We start from the raw sequence: 16215 nt of genomic DNA, 5'->3' as shown, positions 1-16215 counted from the left end.
CAGGCTTCCCTGTCCATCACCAAATCCAACCATCTCATCCTCTGCCATTCCCTTCTCCTCCACTTGTCCTCTTATGTTCTAGGAGAATTTAAAAAACAGGAATTGCATGTAGATGAGGGATAGAGAAGCACATTGGAACAGTGGTCTAGTGATCACTGTGCAGGTTTTCAACCCTAGGACTTAACTCATATATCTGCTTAGAAAGACATAATTAAGCAAAAATACTTTCCTTTAAAACTTAAAGCATTTATAGAAATATAATATGTATGTTATACATAATGTATAGTATAACAGATAAATTTGTAAAATAGTAAAAGACATCTGACCATTTCCATAATTCATGTTTGCTCCTTTTATATTCCCTATTTATATGCATTTAAAATAAACAAGATGTACAACTAACTAAAATAAAAATGTGTGTACTATTTCATATATTCCTTTGTTTATATAAAATACTTTCTTTCAAAAAAGCATTAAAAAATAAGGAACTCTCAAATATAAATCAAAGAAACAGCAAAGATATCAGTGCATGTCCCAGAACTCCTGATTTGTTCATTGCATGCCGTTCTGTCTGTGGGAGGGCTCAGCATTGCCTCCTGCCTGACCCAGATTATATAATCATCTCTGTGTCTGGTCCCTGGGTGGTGAACCCTTAGTCTCTCGGGAATAAGTACCAGATATGATGTAATTTACCATCTGATATTTCATACAAGTAAGCTGATTGCACATGGAATATAGACCTTTAGGATAGTTTGCCTTTGGCCCCCCTCTACCTTAATGCCCAATATTATACTTATTCACGAGACAGCAAAAGAGACACTGATGTATAGAACAGTCTTATGGACTCTGTGGGAGAGGGAGAGGGTGGGAAGATTTGGGAGAATGGCATTGAAACATGTGTAATATCATGTATGAAATGAGTTGCCAGTCCAGGTTCGATGCACGATACTGGATGCTTGGGGCTGGTGCACTGGGACGACCCAGAAGGATGGAATGGGGAGGGAGGAGGGAGGAGGGTTCAGGATGGGGAACACATGTATACCTGTGGCGGATTCATTTTGATATTTGGCAAAACTAATACAGTTATGTAAAGTTTAAAAAAAAAAAAAAAAAGAAACAGTGAATGCTTCTGATCTGCAAGCATTCCTAATTCCCAGTTCACCAATCCTTATGTAGACGTTTGTTTTCATTCAATACATTAGAAAACAAATGCATACCCATTCCCCCTCACACACTTACACAGACACACAAACACTCTCCATTAAACACATTCAGGAAACAAAGATTTTGTAAAAACAGCAAAAATCTCAACATATTTACATTCCATAGGGATAACTGGATGTTTTCTACACTATTTGGCTTTTAGTTTTTAAATAAAAATGATGTTAGGATTATGTGTGTGTACAGGGAAGCCTGACATGCTTAAATTCATGGGGTTGCAAAGAGTTGGACACAGTGACTGACCAGCAGCAAGGCTTTTTATATTATGTTGTAATTACAGTCTGTTAGAAATAATTTTAATAATTATTTGACATTGGTCACTTTCGTTATATGGCAAAATTCATTAGTAGAAAAGCAGATGGAGTCACGATGAAATAAAGCCCACATAGAGTGCAACAGCAACTTAGAAAATACTTTCAGAAAATTAAAAAAAAAACACATATAAAGACTGAAGAAAAACAAATTTGACAAATAAAGAGTCTGAAAATTTTCCACAAATAAGGAGTATTAAACAGAGGTTTAAGATATAAAATGAAACCTGTGGCATTTCGGAAATCATACATATTGCTAGGATTGGAAGATAGTATAAATACAAACGGAATCATACAACATTAGTCAAACCAATTTTGATCTTCATAAATTATTGTGTAACATTGGGAGGAAGATGTATACGAGCAAATTTTCAATGGGACCGTTTTTTATTTTTACATTTCATCAGAGCCTCTTTCACATCTTTGTTCTGTAGGCTGTAAATCAGAGGATTTAACACAGGAATCACAAGGGTCTAAAACAAGGAGGTCATTTTGTCTTCGTCTAGAGAGTATGAAGTACTTGGCCTGAAATACATGAAGAGCAGAGTTCCCTGGAAAATTACCAAAGCAGTTAGGTGGGAGGTGCAGGTGGAGAAAGCCTTGAACCTCCCCTCAGCAGAGTGGATCTTTATCACTGCTAGGATGATGTAACAGTAAGACACAAAAAGACCTGAGAGGGTGATCAGTTCAATGAAGCCAAAAATGATAAATATCACTAATTCATTGACCTGTGTATCTGAGCAAGATAGCAAGAGGAGAGGAGGGACATCACAGGAGAAATGGTTAATTTCATTTGACCCACAGAAACATAAGTGGAAGGTTAATATTGTATTTATCAAAGCATCCATAACTCTCACCATATAAACCCCAGCCATCAGCAGGGAGCACACCTTGCCAGACATCTTGACTGTATAAAGCAAGGGGTTGCTAATAGCCATGTACCGATTGTAGGCCATGACCGCCAACAGTAGACACTCAGACTCTGCAAAGGTACAGAAGATCAGGAATTGCAGAGCACAGCCATAGAAGGGGATTGATTTGTTCTTGATGAGGAAGCCTGCCAGCATCCTGAGTCCAATGGCTGTGGAATAGCAGAGGTCACTGAAGGAGAGGTGGCTGAGGAAAAAGTACATGGATGTGTGCAGCTGGGGGTCTGTTCTAACTAAAACGATCATCCTGAGATTTGCAACAAGAATAATAAGATAAACAACCAGAAATGTGGTAAATAGAGTCACTTTGATTACAGATCAGATCAGATCAGATCAGTCACTCAGTCGTGTCCGACTCTTTGTGACCCCATGAATCACAGCACGCCAGGCCTCCCTGTCCATCACCAACTCCCAGAGTTTACTGAGACTCACGTCCATTGAGTCAGCGATGCCATCCAGCCATCTCATCTTCTGTCTTCCCCTTCTCCTCCTGACCCCAATCCCTCCCAGCATCAGACTCTTTTCCAATGAGTCAACTCTTTGCATGAGGTGGCCAAAGTACTGGAGTTTCAGCTTTAGCATCATTCCTTCCAAGAAATCCCAGGGCTGATCTCCTTCAGAATGGACTGGTTGGATCTCCTTGCAGTCCAAGGGACTCTCAAGAGTCTTCTCCAACACCACAGTTCAAAAGCATCAATTCTTTGGCACTCAGCCTTCTTCACAGTCCAACTCTCACATCCATACATGACCACAGGAAAAACTATAGCCTTGAATAGACGAACCTTTGTTGGCAAAGTAATGTCTCTGCTTTTCAATATGCTATCTAGGTTGGTCATAACTTTCCTTCCAAGGAGTAAGCGTCTTTTAATTTCATGGCTGCAGTCACCATATGCAGTGATTTTGGAGCCCAGAAAAATAAAATCTGACACTGTTTCCACTGTTTCCCCATCTATTTCCCATGAAGTGATGGGACCGGATGCCATGATCTTCGTTTTCTGAATGTTGAGCTTTAAGCCAACTTTTTCACTCTCCACTTTCACTTTCATCAAGAGGCTTTTGAGTTCCTCTTCACTTTCTGCCATAAGGGTGGTGTCATCTGCATATCTGAGGTTATTGATATTTCTCCCAGCAATCTTGATTCCAGCTTGTGTTTCTTCCAGTCCAGCGTTTCTCATGATGTACTCTGCATATAAGTTAAATAAACAAGGTGACAATATACAGCCTTGACGAACTCCTTTTCCTATTTGGAACCAGTCTGTTGTTCCGTCTACAATTCTAACTGTTGCTTCCTGATGTGCATACAAATTTCTCAAGAGGCAGATCAGGTGGTCTGGTATTCCCATCTCTTGAAGAATTTTCCACAGTTTATTGTGATCCACACAGTCAAAGGCTTTGGCATAGTCAATAAAGCAGAAATAGATGTTTTTCTGGAGCTCTCTTGCTTTTTCTATGATCCAGCGGATGTTGGCAATTTGATCAGGGCTACTACTAATTCCCAAGAGAAGGAATTCTTTCAAGGAAGTGCAATTTTCCCCATCCATTCTTCTTTATTCTTCTTGTTAAAATGCTCCAGAAATGACTGAGACAATGACAGATCAATGTTTTCACTCTTTTTGAGACAAAATATTATCTGTAAATCAGATAAAATTAATTCCAGTTCATTTTATTCTGAGAAAATAGCCCATACAAATTTCCCCAGTATTTGATTTTAAAAGGTTAACTGTGGGATAGGGGTTTTGAGAAAGTCTGACTCTAAATTTGGATGTCATCTATGATGTATGTGATTAGTTGGAACCTTCACTGCTTTATCTCAGCAATCAGTTCTTTACTGAAAGCTCATTGCATGTCAAACATAATATGAAAGTAACACTTTAATTAAAGATAAGGTTGGAGTATTCAACCTTATATTTTAAAGATACCTATCCAACTAAGAACACAAGTGATTACACTTCTTGAGTACTTAAGAATCATAATGTGTTTATTTGTTCGTTTGCTTGTTCAATTGCTAAGACGTGTCTGGCTCTTTCAACTCAATGTTGAAGCCTACCAGCCTCCTCTGTCCATGGGATTTACCAGGCAAGGACACAGGAGTGGGTTGCCATTTCCTTCTCCAGGGCGTCTTCCCGAATCAGGGATAGAACCCCAATCTCCTGAACTGCAGGCGGATTCCTTAGCACTGAGCTACCTGGGGAGCCCAATTTGCTTATTATTGTGTATTAAATAATGACAGAATGAACTTATCTCTGATTTTGAAAGAATGAACAATATGGTATTATTGTCTCTGCTCTACTTTTTAATGTAGATATTGAGCATTAGATATATTTTAGTAAAATTATCTCTAGAAATATTTTACTGCTTTGCCACATTATTATTACTTACATGCAGGAGCAGTCTGGTGCCAAAGGACATGTCTCTTGACCAGATAAAGAAAAATTCTAGAAACAAGCAGAAACAAAAAGCTTTAGCTAATGCATTTTCATCCCTTTAGATTTTAACCTGGCTTGTTCATTAAAAATAGATGGGACAAAGTAACAAACATATATTTGATATAAGCTTCTATTTGTGTTTAGGTTTATGCGTATGTGCACGTGAGTGCTTGTGTGTGCATGCACTCTGTTGATATATGAGATTTGGAGTATGAATGATGAACTGATTTTGCTTTAGACTTGAGTAAATATGGTATGTGGTTTTTATGGATTGAATTTTCACAAGTTATTAATAATATTAGTATTGTAATAAGTCATTATGCACAGCGGCAAAGACTTTGCCTGCAATGCAGGAGACACGGGTTCAATCTGGGGCTCAGGAAGATCCCCTGGAGAAGGAGATAGCAACCCGCTCTAGCATTCTTGCCGGGAAAACCCCATGGACAGAGGAGACTGTTGGGCTGCAGTCCTTGCAGTCACAGAGTCAGCATGACTGAGTAATTGAGCACACACAACACGAACAAGATGACACTTTTTACTGTTAAAATAGTAAAAAAAAACTTAAATCTTTGTTGTACCTTTTCACAGTGCTTAGAAAAAAATCCAACTTTCCCCTTAATTTTGTTTAAGATATACATATATAAAATTGCTAATCAAAATAAATCTGATTTGTCCTGCTTTAATAAGAAATACAATGGGGGACAGATGTACACCCATGGCTGATTCATGTCAGTGTAAGGCAAAACCACCACAATATTGTAAAATAATTAGCCTCCAATTAAAATAAATAAATTAATTTTTAAAAATACAATTTTTTTCCATTAGATTACAGATTATTAACCAAAGGAAACAAGTGAATACAGTGTTCATTTACAAGTCTCTAAATATTTGATTCCTTAGTTTTTGAAATTTAAGGTTCTTATTCTTCATTCTTCAAATTTGGCAACTCAGAAACCTACCTGCGATGAGCAAGTTCTCCTGTGCTTGCCTCTGCAGGTGAACAGTATAGACAGATCACACTTAATTTTTACTTAGTGACAGTTGGGAGTTAAATCTCTAAGGCATTTGCCCTCACTCTTCTGTGTTATGCAAGCATGAGATTAATTAGATTTCTAGTTTTGTATTTTCCCCCATGAATGCTGTTACAACTTTAGAAAAGGCCGAACTTTAATTCTTCACACTTGAAGCAAATTGATCGTATCAGGATGGTTAAATGAGTTTTTAGTATGATTTATTGTGACCCCGAGTCTACATCATCTTCCTCCTGTCAAATCAGACATATAATGAAACTAAATGGACTCTCCACTTAATTATTTTATCTGTTATTATTTCTCTTGCTAAATTTATGAAATTAACAGATTTATTAAATATACTGATTATTTATTAATTTGTTTACCCTTAATTATTTTTAATGTTTCTTTACTGCTGAAACAATCTCCTTCACCTTCCTACTTTGGAATATAACAGTTTTTCAATGGTATGTTACTAACCAACACCTTTTTTTCCTCGTTAACTGTCTGTGATTTCATTTCTGAAGTCACATATTATGCAACAAGATTTTAATTATTTGTATAATTTCACACATATAAAATCATTTATTTTTTTCTCTAAATGAATTCTGCAGGAAGAAAAACAGTGAATTTCTAGGTCCAGTTCTAAACTAATTTGATTCATCAGGACACCATTGAAATCCTCAGTTACTTAATTTCTTTGATGATCTTACACCAGAGGTTTATATTCAGTTTATAATTATAATGGTATTAAAGAGTTATCATATTTCATCTTATGGTTTCCACTATGTTTAGCGAAGCAAAACCAAACTATTTTTATAAATAAAAATATTGATGAAGTGACGTGCATTTAAGTTCCCTTATGGACTTCCCTGGTGGCTCAGACGGTAAAGCATCTGTCTACAATGTGGTAGACCTGGGTTCAATCCCTGGGTCAGGAAGATCCCCTGGAGAAGGAAATGGCAATCCACTCTAGTACTATTGCCTGGAAAATCCCATGGACAGAGAAGCCTGGTAGGCTACAGTCCATGGGGTCGCAAAGAGTCGGACACGACTGAGCGACTTCACTTTCCTTTCCTTTAACAATCATTTTATTAACCTCTACATCAAAGGGTGATACAAAAATAGCTATTCAGAGACATATATGGTACTCAAGTGGTAAACTAATAGCTGAATTTAGGGCAGATTTCTGTATATGACTTTTATTCTGCAACTCTGTTGAATTTATTGATGGGTCCTAATAGTTTTCTTTTTTGCTGATGTCTTTAGGATTTTCTACATGTTTATCATGAATCTTCAAGTAATGATTGTGTGTGTGTGTGTGTGTGTGTGTGTGTGTGTGTGTTTGTGCTCAGTTGTGTCTGACTCTTTGCAAACCCATGGACTGAAGCCTGCCAGGTTCCTCTGTCCATGGGATTCTCCAGGCAAGAAAACTGGAGTGGGCTCCCGTTTCCTTCTCCAGGTCAGGTAGTGATCAGATCAGTCATGTCCAACTCTTTGTGACACCATGAATCGCAGCATGCCAGGCCTCCTTGTCCATCACCAACTCCTGGAGTTCACCCAAACTCATGTCCATTGAGTTGGTGATACCATCCAGCCATCTCATCCTCTGTCATCCCCTCTTCCTCCTGCCCCCAATCCCTCCCAGCATCAGAGTCTCTTCTAATGAGTCAACTCTTTGCATGAGTTGGCCAAAGTACTGGAGTTTCAGCTTTAGCATCATTCCCTCCAAAGAATCCCAGGACTTATCTCCTTTAGACCGGACTGGTTGGATCTCCTTGCAGTCCAAGGGACTCTCAAGAGTCTTCTCCAACACCATAGTTCAAAAGCATCAATTCTTCGGCACTCAGCTTTCTTCACAGTCCAACTCTCACATCCATACATGACCACCGGAAAAACCATAGCATTGACTAGACGGACCTTTGTTGGCAAAGTAATGTCTCTGCTTTTCAATATGCTATCTAGGTTGGTCATAACTTTCCTTCCAAGGAGTAAGCGTCTTTTAATTTCATGGCTGCAATCACCATCTGCAGTGATTTTGGAGCCCCCCAAAATAAAGTCTGACACTGTTTCCACTGTTTCTCCATCTATTTGACATGAAGTGATGGGACCAGATGTCACGATCTTCATTTTCTGAATGTTGAGCTTTAAACCAACTTTTTCACTCTCCTCTTTCACTTTCATCAAGAGGCTTTTGAGTTCCTCTTCACTTTCTGCCATAAGGCTGGTGTCATCTGCATATCTGAGGTTATTGATATTTCTCCAGGCAATCTTAATTCCAGCTTGTGCTTCCAGCCCAGCGTTTCTCATGATGTACTCTGCATAGAAGTTAAATAAGCAGGGTGACAATATACAGCCTTGACGTACTCCTTTTCCTATTTGGAAAAGTGAAAGTGAAGTAGCTCAGTCGTGTCCGACTCTTAGCGACCCCATGGACTGAAGCCTACCAGGCTCCTCTGCCCATGGGATTTTCCAGGCAAGAATACTGTAATGGGTTGCCATTGCCTTCTCCAAGATTACCTATAAATTCTATCTAAAGAAAAATTTAAAGTGGCTTTCCTCTACCTTCAGGTGCTCAAAAGTTGCATTTTAAAATTTATTTTTTAATCTAAATCTTCAAACTGTTGTTAGCAGAAAATCTTCAGAGATATCTTATTTGGGAGGCCAATATATAAAACTGATTAAAGTGAAGCTGTTTTGGTGGTAAGGGACCTAGAGCCCTGAAGCCTCCTTGAGAAACCCTTAAGGCAGTGGTAGGGGTCACACAGGCAAAATGAATGAAGGGAGGTATGTAAGACAGTAGGAAGCTGTATTTGGAACCAGTCTGTTATTCCATGTCCAGTTACCCATTTTAAGAAAATGCAGAATGAAATAATGATTTAATGGGTCCAGCTTGATGGCATTAGGACCCCTGAAACACATGCTGACTATCTTATGATTGCCACTTTCATCCAAGGTCTAACTGGCCTAGAGAAATCACATATTCTATTATTATGATAATGCTTAAAGAGAAAAAAACACGCCCACCAATATAATTGGCTATTGCCTTGACAGGTTCATACCAATGTAGCTACAGAATGTGGTAGCAGGAATAGAGAAGAAAGATTATTCTGTCTAAGCCCATCTTTTAGCAGAGTAGACACTATGTCCCAAAGAGAAAAAGTGATTTGTTGGAAGTCACATTGCTAGTGAGCTGAAATACAATTTCAGACCCAATTCCATTATTGTTTCTTCAGTTCATAGAATGCTGAAGAAGATGACTTCAAACTAGGTTAAATTTGCTGCCAGTTAAGATCAAGCCACACACTTATTTTTGTAGTGAGTATTAATACATACAGCAGAATTGTCACATATACACAGGCACAGATATACACACTATATTTTCATACTTTAAAAAGTCATCCAAATAGTCTTTAGAAAATTACATTATACTTGATCAGACAGAACATTGAGTGCTTACTGCTTGATAATTTTCTTAAAATTAAACACAAACAGAACCAGCAAATCCTATTAAAGCAGTCTTTAAAGAAAAGAGTTTAAAAAAAAAAAAACAAGGGTAAAGAGATTAAGGGATGTCTCTTTATCTTTTTTTTTTTTTTAATTTTATTTTATTTTTAAACTTTACATAATTGTATTAGTTTTGCCAAATATCAAAATGAATCCACCACAGGTATACATGTGTTCCCCATCCTGAACCCTCCTCCCTCCTCCCTCCCCATTCCATCCTTCTGGGTCGTCCCAGTGCACCAGCCCCAAGCATCCAGTATCGTGCATCGAACCTGGACTGGCAACTCGTTTCATACATGATATTTTACATGTTTCAATGCCATTCTCCCAAATCTTCCCACTCTCTCCCTCTCTCACAGAGTCCATAAGACTGTTCTATACATCAGTGTCTCTTTTGCTGTCTCGTACACAAGGTTATTGTTACCATCTTTCTAAATTCCATATATATGCGTTAGTATTCTGTATTGGTGTTTTTCTTTCTGGCTTACTTCACTCTGTATAATAGGCTCCAGTTTCATCCACCTCATTAGAACTGCTTCAAATGTATTCTTTTTAATGGCTGAGTAATACTCCATTGTGTATATGTACCACAGCTTTCTTATCCATTCATCTGCTGATGGACATCTAGATTGCTTCCATGTCCTGGCTATTATAAACAGTGCTGCGATGAACATTAAACATATATGTGAAAGATAGTCATTGAATCTAATTTTATGCAACACAAAAAGTTTTAATTTTTATAGACATGAATATGTTTAGTATGTTTTTATTAAAGTAAATTGAATGTGGAAGGAGTTGGACTGTAATTAATTTCCTGATATGTGAAATATTCTATGAACAGCAAATATATTATCTGGAATATAAAATAAAATATTTTAGAGTAATGTATACTTTTGTGTTAAAACTCAATTCAATCAGTAATTGGAAGCAAATAACCTGCTGATAATTATGTTTTAATGTGTTGCTTTATTCTTATGATATTTTAAAGTACATAATATTCAGCAGTTTTATGACTAATAAGATGTATAGAATTAGAAAAGAAATTAAATTGAAAACCTTGTATAACTCATTATCCCATCCTCCTGGAATCAGAAAAGAGTGACTCCATGTTCATTTTTGATGATATAAAATAAAGTGAGAGGTCATGACAACTTAATATAATGTTATGTTTTTCATAAATGGATTAACTGCTAATTTATTACTGTGAGAACAGCCTAAGTGCTTAATTTAGTGTTACAAAGTGAGGATTACTTAATATCCACCTACTTGGCAATCACCACTATTTAAACTGTTAAGAATACAGTTCCTGTTTATTTCACAAATACACAGAGAGCAAATATAAGTACTTAAAATGGAATACTAATGCAAATGCTACTTTTTCCCCATTGAACACAATTTTTTTTAATAACCATTCCTTTACAACTGCAACTGTATTAACCAGGTTTTTTTTTCTAATTTTAAGAAGAATAATGCTATGAGCACATGAAAAGAGATGGAGTCTTCTTTTCTAGTGAGCTTTAGAGAGGGTCCTGGTACATTGCCCCCAGCTCCCATTCATGTAGTTACTATCAAGTTGTTCCCGCTGATGTAATCAGGGCAGAATGATGAAGAATAGAAGATTGAGAAATTCTCTACATCCGATGACCCCTGCCTCTGATACATATTTAACCTATGCCAAAAGATAGACGCATAAATGAATTTTGTCTAAAATAGATATTCTGGAATAAACTATTAAAAATAGAATTTTTTTTTTAAATTTCAAAAATAGGCAAAATTCATTTCTGCATCGGTTTTTCAAGGGACACTCATTTATTTATTAAATGTTTCTGAATGGCATCATGAAACCAAGTATTTTAAATAGCAAAGAAGCTTTGGAACAAGACAGGCTAGGGTCTTGTATTTATGAAACTTTGAGTTAAGGTAGGAGGTGTTTCTTTTCTTTCTTTCTTTTTTTTTATTACTTAAGTACTACTAAGTGTCATGATGGAACATGTGTTACTATTACAAAAGAAAGGCAAAAACAAACATTTTAACCCACTAACTTTCACTTTTGAGGGAGAAAGTTTATTAATCCCATTGTTTTTAAAAAAATTACTGGAATATTTGGACCACAAGTTGAATTGGTGTGGGAAGAAGGATTGCTCTGCCCATGATATCTCTCTGAAGCATACACATGAACAGAGAAGAGATATAATACATCTTTTCTAAAAAATAGCAAAGTGAACCCATTACTATTCTTCCTTAGTTTAGAGAAGCAATGAAGATAAGTAATTTCTGACCCCCACATTCACTTTAGGCATAAAGATAAGCGATAGAAAATATCTAGAAGTTATATTGGTGAGATTACCAGACTCAGTCAAAGTACCTGAACATTAGCTATCAAAATCTTTAAATAAATCATTTTGGGTAAAAACGTAATTTAGTGACAATTGCTCTTTTCAGTGCAGTTTTCACATCCTTGTTTCTTAAACTGTAGATCAGTGGATTTACAGTCAAATCAGTGGATTTGACTGCATCCTCCAGACCAGAACCTGGGTCACACATCCACCGTCTTCATCGTGAACCCACTCCCTACACCCTGCAACTGGGATCACATGTCCACAGTCTCCATGGTGACCCCACACTCAAGACCCTGTTTGTGGGTTCACACATCCACAGCCTCCAGGGTGACCCCACCAGCCAGATCTTGCACCCAGGGTCTCATGTCCACTGTCTCCAGGGTGACGCCCCTCCCAGACTCTGAACCTGGAGTCACATGTCCTCAGTCTCTGGGGTGACAACACCTCACAGTGCCTCCATCTGAGGTCAAATTTCCACAGTCTCCAGGGTTACCCCCTCCCAGACCCTGTACCTGCAGACACATATCCACAGTCTCAAGGGTGATCCTACACTCCAGAACCTTTTCCTGGGGTCACACATCCAGTCTCCATGGTGAGACCCTTCCCCAGGCCCTGTACCTGGGGTCACACATGCACAGTCTCAAAGGTGACACCCCTCCCCACATCCTGCACCAGTGATCACATGTTCAGTCTCCAGGGTAATCCCACCCTCAAGACCCTGTACCTGGCTTCACAAGTCCATACTCCCGGTGATCCCACCTCCAAGAATCCACACCTAGGCTCACACGTCCACAGTCTCCAGGTTGACTCCACCTCTCAGTACTGTACCTGGGCTCACATGTCCACAGTCTCAAGGGTGACCCCACCTCCTAGACCCTCTATTGGAGTCACACGTACACAGTCTCCAGGATGAACCCACCTCCCAGACCCTGCACCTGGGTAGAGGTTACAACAGACAATGCAGAAATACAAAGGATTATAATAGACTATTATGAACAACTATATGGCAATAAAATTGATAAATGGAAGAAATGGACAGATTCTTAGAAAAGTTCGATTATTCAAGACTGTATCCACAGTATCCAAATTTGGTGAAAACTGAAACACACACCTGGCCAAAGAAGATAAAAAGATTGTAAATAAGCATACAAGCGTATCCTCAAGATGCTGGTGGAATGTATGTACAGTCAACTTTGGAAGACAGCTTGGCACTTTTCTCCAAATCTAAAGAGTCTCACCTTAGGAATCAAGAAGTGCACCTCTTGTATTTAGACAACTGATTTGGAAAGCTGAAATAAAAACTAGCATCAAGTAATGTACAAGAGTGCTATTCATAATTCATAATAATTAAAAACTTTAACATATCAGGATATCCTTCCATAGATGTGCATTCACAGGTAAATTAAGGCACAGACATTTCAAGGGGAGCACAAAACAGCACATCCAAAATATGCCCATTTGACAAAAAGATTATTTTAGACTGATTAATTAAAAAAAAAAAGCAGCCCCCAGAGAATTTTTGAAAACCAAGTAGAAATGCCATTTTATGAAGTAGATTTACATTTATTAAGGATATCTCCACCTGTAGGATATGTCCCTCTCTGGACAAGGAAATGGAGGATGACTAAATATCAAGAATGATTTGACTAAATGACTTGACTAAATATCAAGAAGATCTATGGAATGGACCTGGATGTTCATCTGCATAACCACCATACCTTTGTTCACTGTGCTTCACTTAATAATCTCCCTTAAATGGCTTCTTCCATCCCCTAACCTCCTTCTTTCATTCTTAGCTGATGATAGCATTTAAGGTAAAGTCTTGGACCATTTCAGGAAGTGACTTAGTTTTCCCATGTATCTTTCAACTATACAAGAGGTATGGATGGCATATATTAGACTTCTGATTGTTTTTCTCCAATCCATCTCCCTTCCTAATGGAGCATCTCAATGAAGAACATTGAGGGTAGAGGGAAAATTATTTTTCTTCTCATATAATGCAATACAATAGTATTCAGAGAAATAAAGAAATGAACAACCAACCCAACCCATTTATTAAAAAAAAATAAAAAGAAAAGCATGAATCTAACACTTATATTACTAAGTGAAGGAATCCAGCCTCAAGTGCTACACACTGTATGACCTTATAAGACATTTTAGAAAAGGTAAAACAGACATGATAAACAGTTTATGGAATATGTGGCTGAAATATTTCATATGGTATTTTAGTGATGAATACCCACCACTATGCATTTGTCTAAGCACATAGATTTTTGTTTTCAGAACCCAACAAGTAAATTATTACCTATTAACATTTATTTTTTTATGGTATGGGAGTGTCAAAGACTGGAATGCAGAATTTAACAAAGAGTCTAACAGATTGAGAAATATATGAAAAGCTTCAGATTTCCCTGGTGGACCAGTGGTTAAGGCTCCACGTTGCCAATGCAGGAGAGGTGGGCTCAATTCCTGGTCAGGGACCTAAAATCCCACATGCCACAACACAGCCAAGAGATTAAAAAAGAAGAAGAAGAAAAAATTTTTAAAGCCACTCTTAGTGTTAGGACAAAATTATCTGACTTAAGTTCACTGTGGAAATGAATAGAATCTGCAGGCCAAAGGCAAAATATACCAAACATAAACAATGGGCTCTGTAAGTTCTTTCCACAGGGGTTGTAGCTAACAGGACTGTATGTTACAGTATGTGTATGTACCGTTTCAGTCATCGAATGGAGCAAGCACTGAATTTGATAAATGACAAGTAGTGGAAGCCAAGTTTCTTACCACTGGAGTGGGAAGTTACAGGCAGTCAAAGGGAAAAAGTTATAATACCTGTGTCATAAGAAATCGGTTGGAGACATCATTATAAACTATCTTTAGCCTAATACAGAAACACATAGCTCCATGTGAAAATCTTCATAACCATGTGTATGTATAGTCTGGGATGCATGCATATGTATTTGCATGCATTTTCTTCTGAGATTATTAAGTACCCACATTCAAATTTTTATTAACATTCTTTAATAAAAAGGAACAAGGACTCTTTAAATATGTGGCTGATACTAGGACTGAGACAGTAAATATGTAAAGCAGCATAATCTTAAAATATGAGAAAGAAGAACCAAAAAACCCCATGAAAGCTGAATTATGTAAAATAAAAGCAGGAGAGCATGGGAAAAGCTCTCAATAGTTAAAGCAAGAATGAACTAGGCAGTCTAATTGGCTGGATTAGAGTCAAAAGAAAGTGAAAGTGAAGCCTCTCAGTCATGTCTGATTCTTTGAGACCCCATGGACCATAGCCTATGAGGCTCCTTCATCCATAAAATTTTCCAAGCAACAGTACTAGAGTGGGTTGCCATTTCCTTCTCCAGGGGATCTTCCCCACCCAGGGATTGAACCCAGGTCTCCTGCATTGCAAGCAGATGCTTTTACAGTCTGAGCCACCAGGGAAGCTCCCAAAAGTTTAAAATAATTTTCAGGTGTCCAAACAGGTTAAAAAACATAGGTTTTATGAGTAATGTTGAATAAAAATCTCTACACAGAAACATTCTAAATAATTGATACGGACACTCAGCTGTCCATCAAGTATGTGAAGCTAACTCCCCTCTCCTCAAATGTGGGTCCTGCATTATGACTTCCTCCTTAATAAGGCACTCAGGATGGACGTGGGGGATATAAACAATAAAGACAAATGACAAATGTTGTGGAAAATGTACACAAATTGGAACTCAAACTTTACTTGTGGAGATGTAAAATGGTGCAATCTATGTGTACAAACCAGCATTTTCTCAAAAACATGAAAATGTAATCATATCACTCAGCAGTGGCCACAGGACTGGAAAAGGTCAGTTTTCATTCCAATCCCAAAGAAAGGCAATGTCAAAGAATGTTCCAACTACTGCACAGTTGCACTCATCTCACACGTTAGCAAAGTAATGCTCAAAATTCTCCAAGCCAGGCTTCAACAATATATGAACCATGAACTTCCAGATGTTCAAACTGGATTTAGGAAAGGCAGAGGAACCAGAGATCAAATTGCCAACATCCGTTGGATCATTGAAAAAGCAAAAGAGAAAAACTTCCAGAAAAACATCTACTTCTACTTTATTGACAACGCCAAAGGTGGTGGGAGGGTGGTGAGGGGTGGTGGGTGGTGGGCGGGTGGTGGGCGGGTGGTGGGTGGATTGTGGGAGGGTGCTGGGAGGATGGTGGGAGGGTGGTGGGCGGATGGTGGGAGGGTGGTGGGCGGGTGGTGATAGGGTGGTGGGAGGGTGGTGGGCGGATTGTGGGTGGGAGCTGGGAGGGTGGTGGGAGGGTGGTGGGAGGGTGTTGGAAGGGTGGTGGGTGGGTGGTGGGAGGGTGGTGATAGGTTGGTGGGTGGGTGGTGGGCGAGTGGTGGGAGGGTGGTGGGCGGATTGTGGGAGGGTGTTGGGAGGGTTCTGGGAGGATGGTGGGAGGGTGGTGGGAGGGTG

General features: G+C 38.4%; 1 protein-coding gene across 1 annotated transcript; it reads right to left on the bottom strand.

The window, feature by feature from the left end:
* Positions 1-2005: 2005 nt before the first annotated feature.
* On the bottom strand, positions 2006-4002 carry LOC129636008 (olfactory receptor-like protein OLF2). Its single transcript, XM_055559287.1, has 2 exons — positions 3937-4002; positions 2006-2773 (listed from the first exon to the last, which is right to left on the bottom strand). The coding sequence occupies exons 1-2, from the start codon at positions 4000-4002 to the stop codon at positions 2006-2008; spliced, it is 834 nt and encodes a 277-aa protein (XP_055415262.1).
* Between the last annotated feature and the right edge of the window lie 12213 nt (positions 4003-16215).

The sequence above is a fragment of the Bubalus kerabau genome, chromosome 21 (assembly GCF_029407905.1).
Source record: "Bubalus kerabau isolate K-KA32 ecotype Philippines breed swamp buffalo chromosome 21, PCC_UOA_SB_1v2, whole genome shotgun sequence".
In the NCBI taxonomy this organism is placed as follows: domain Eukaryota; kingdom Metazoa; phylum Chordata; class Mammalia; order Artiodactyla; family Bovidae; genus Bubalus; species Bubalus kerabau.
This window is presented reverse-complemented; position numbering and strand designations above follow the sequence as displayed.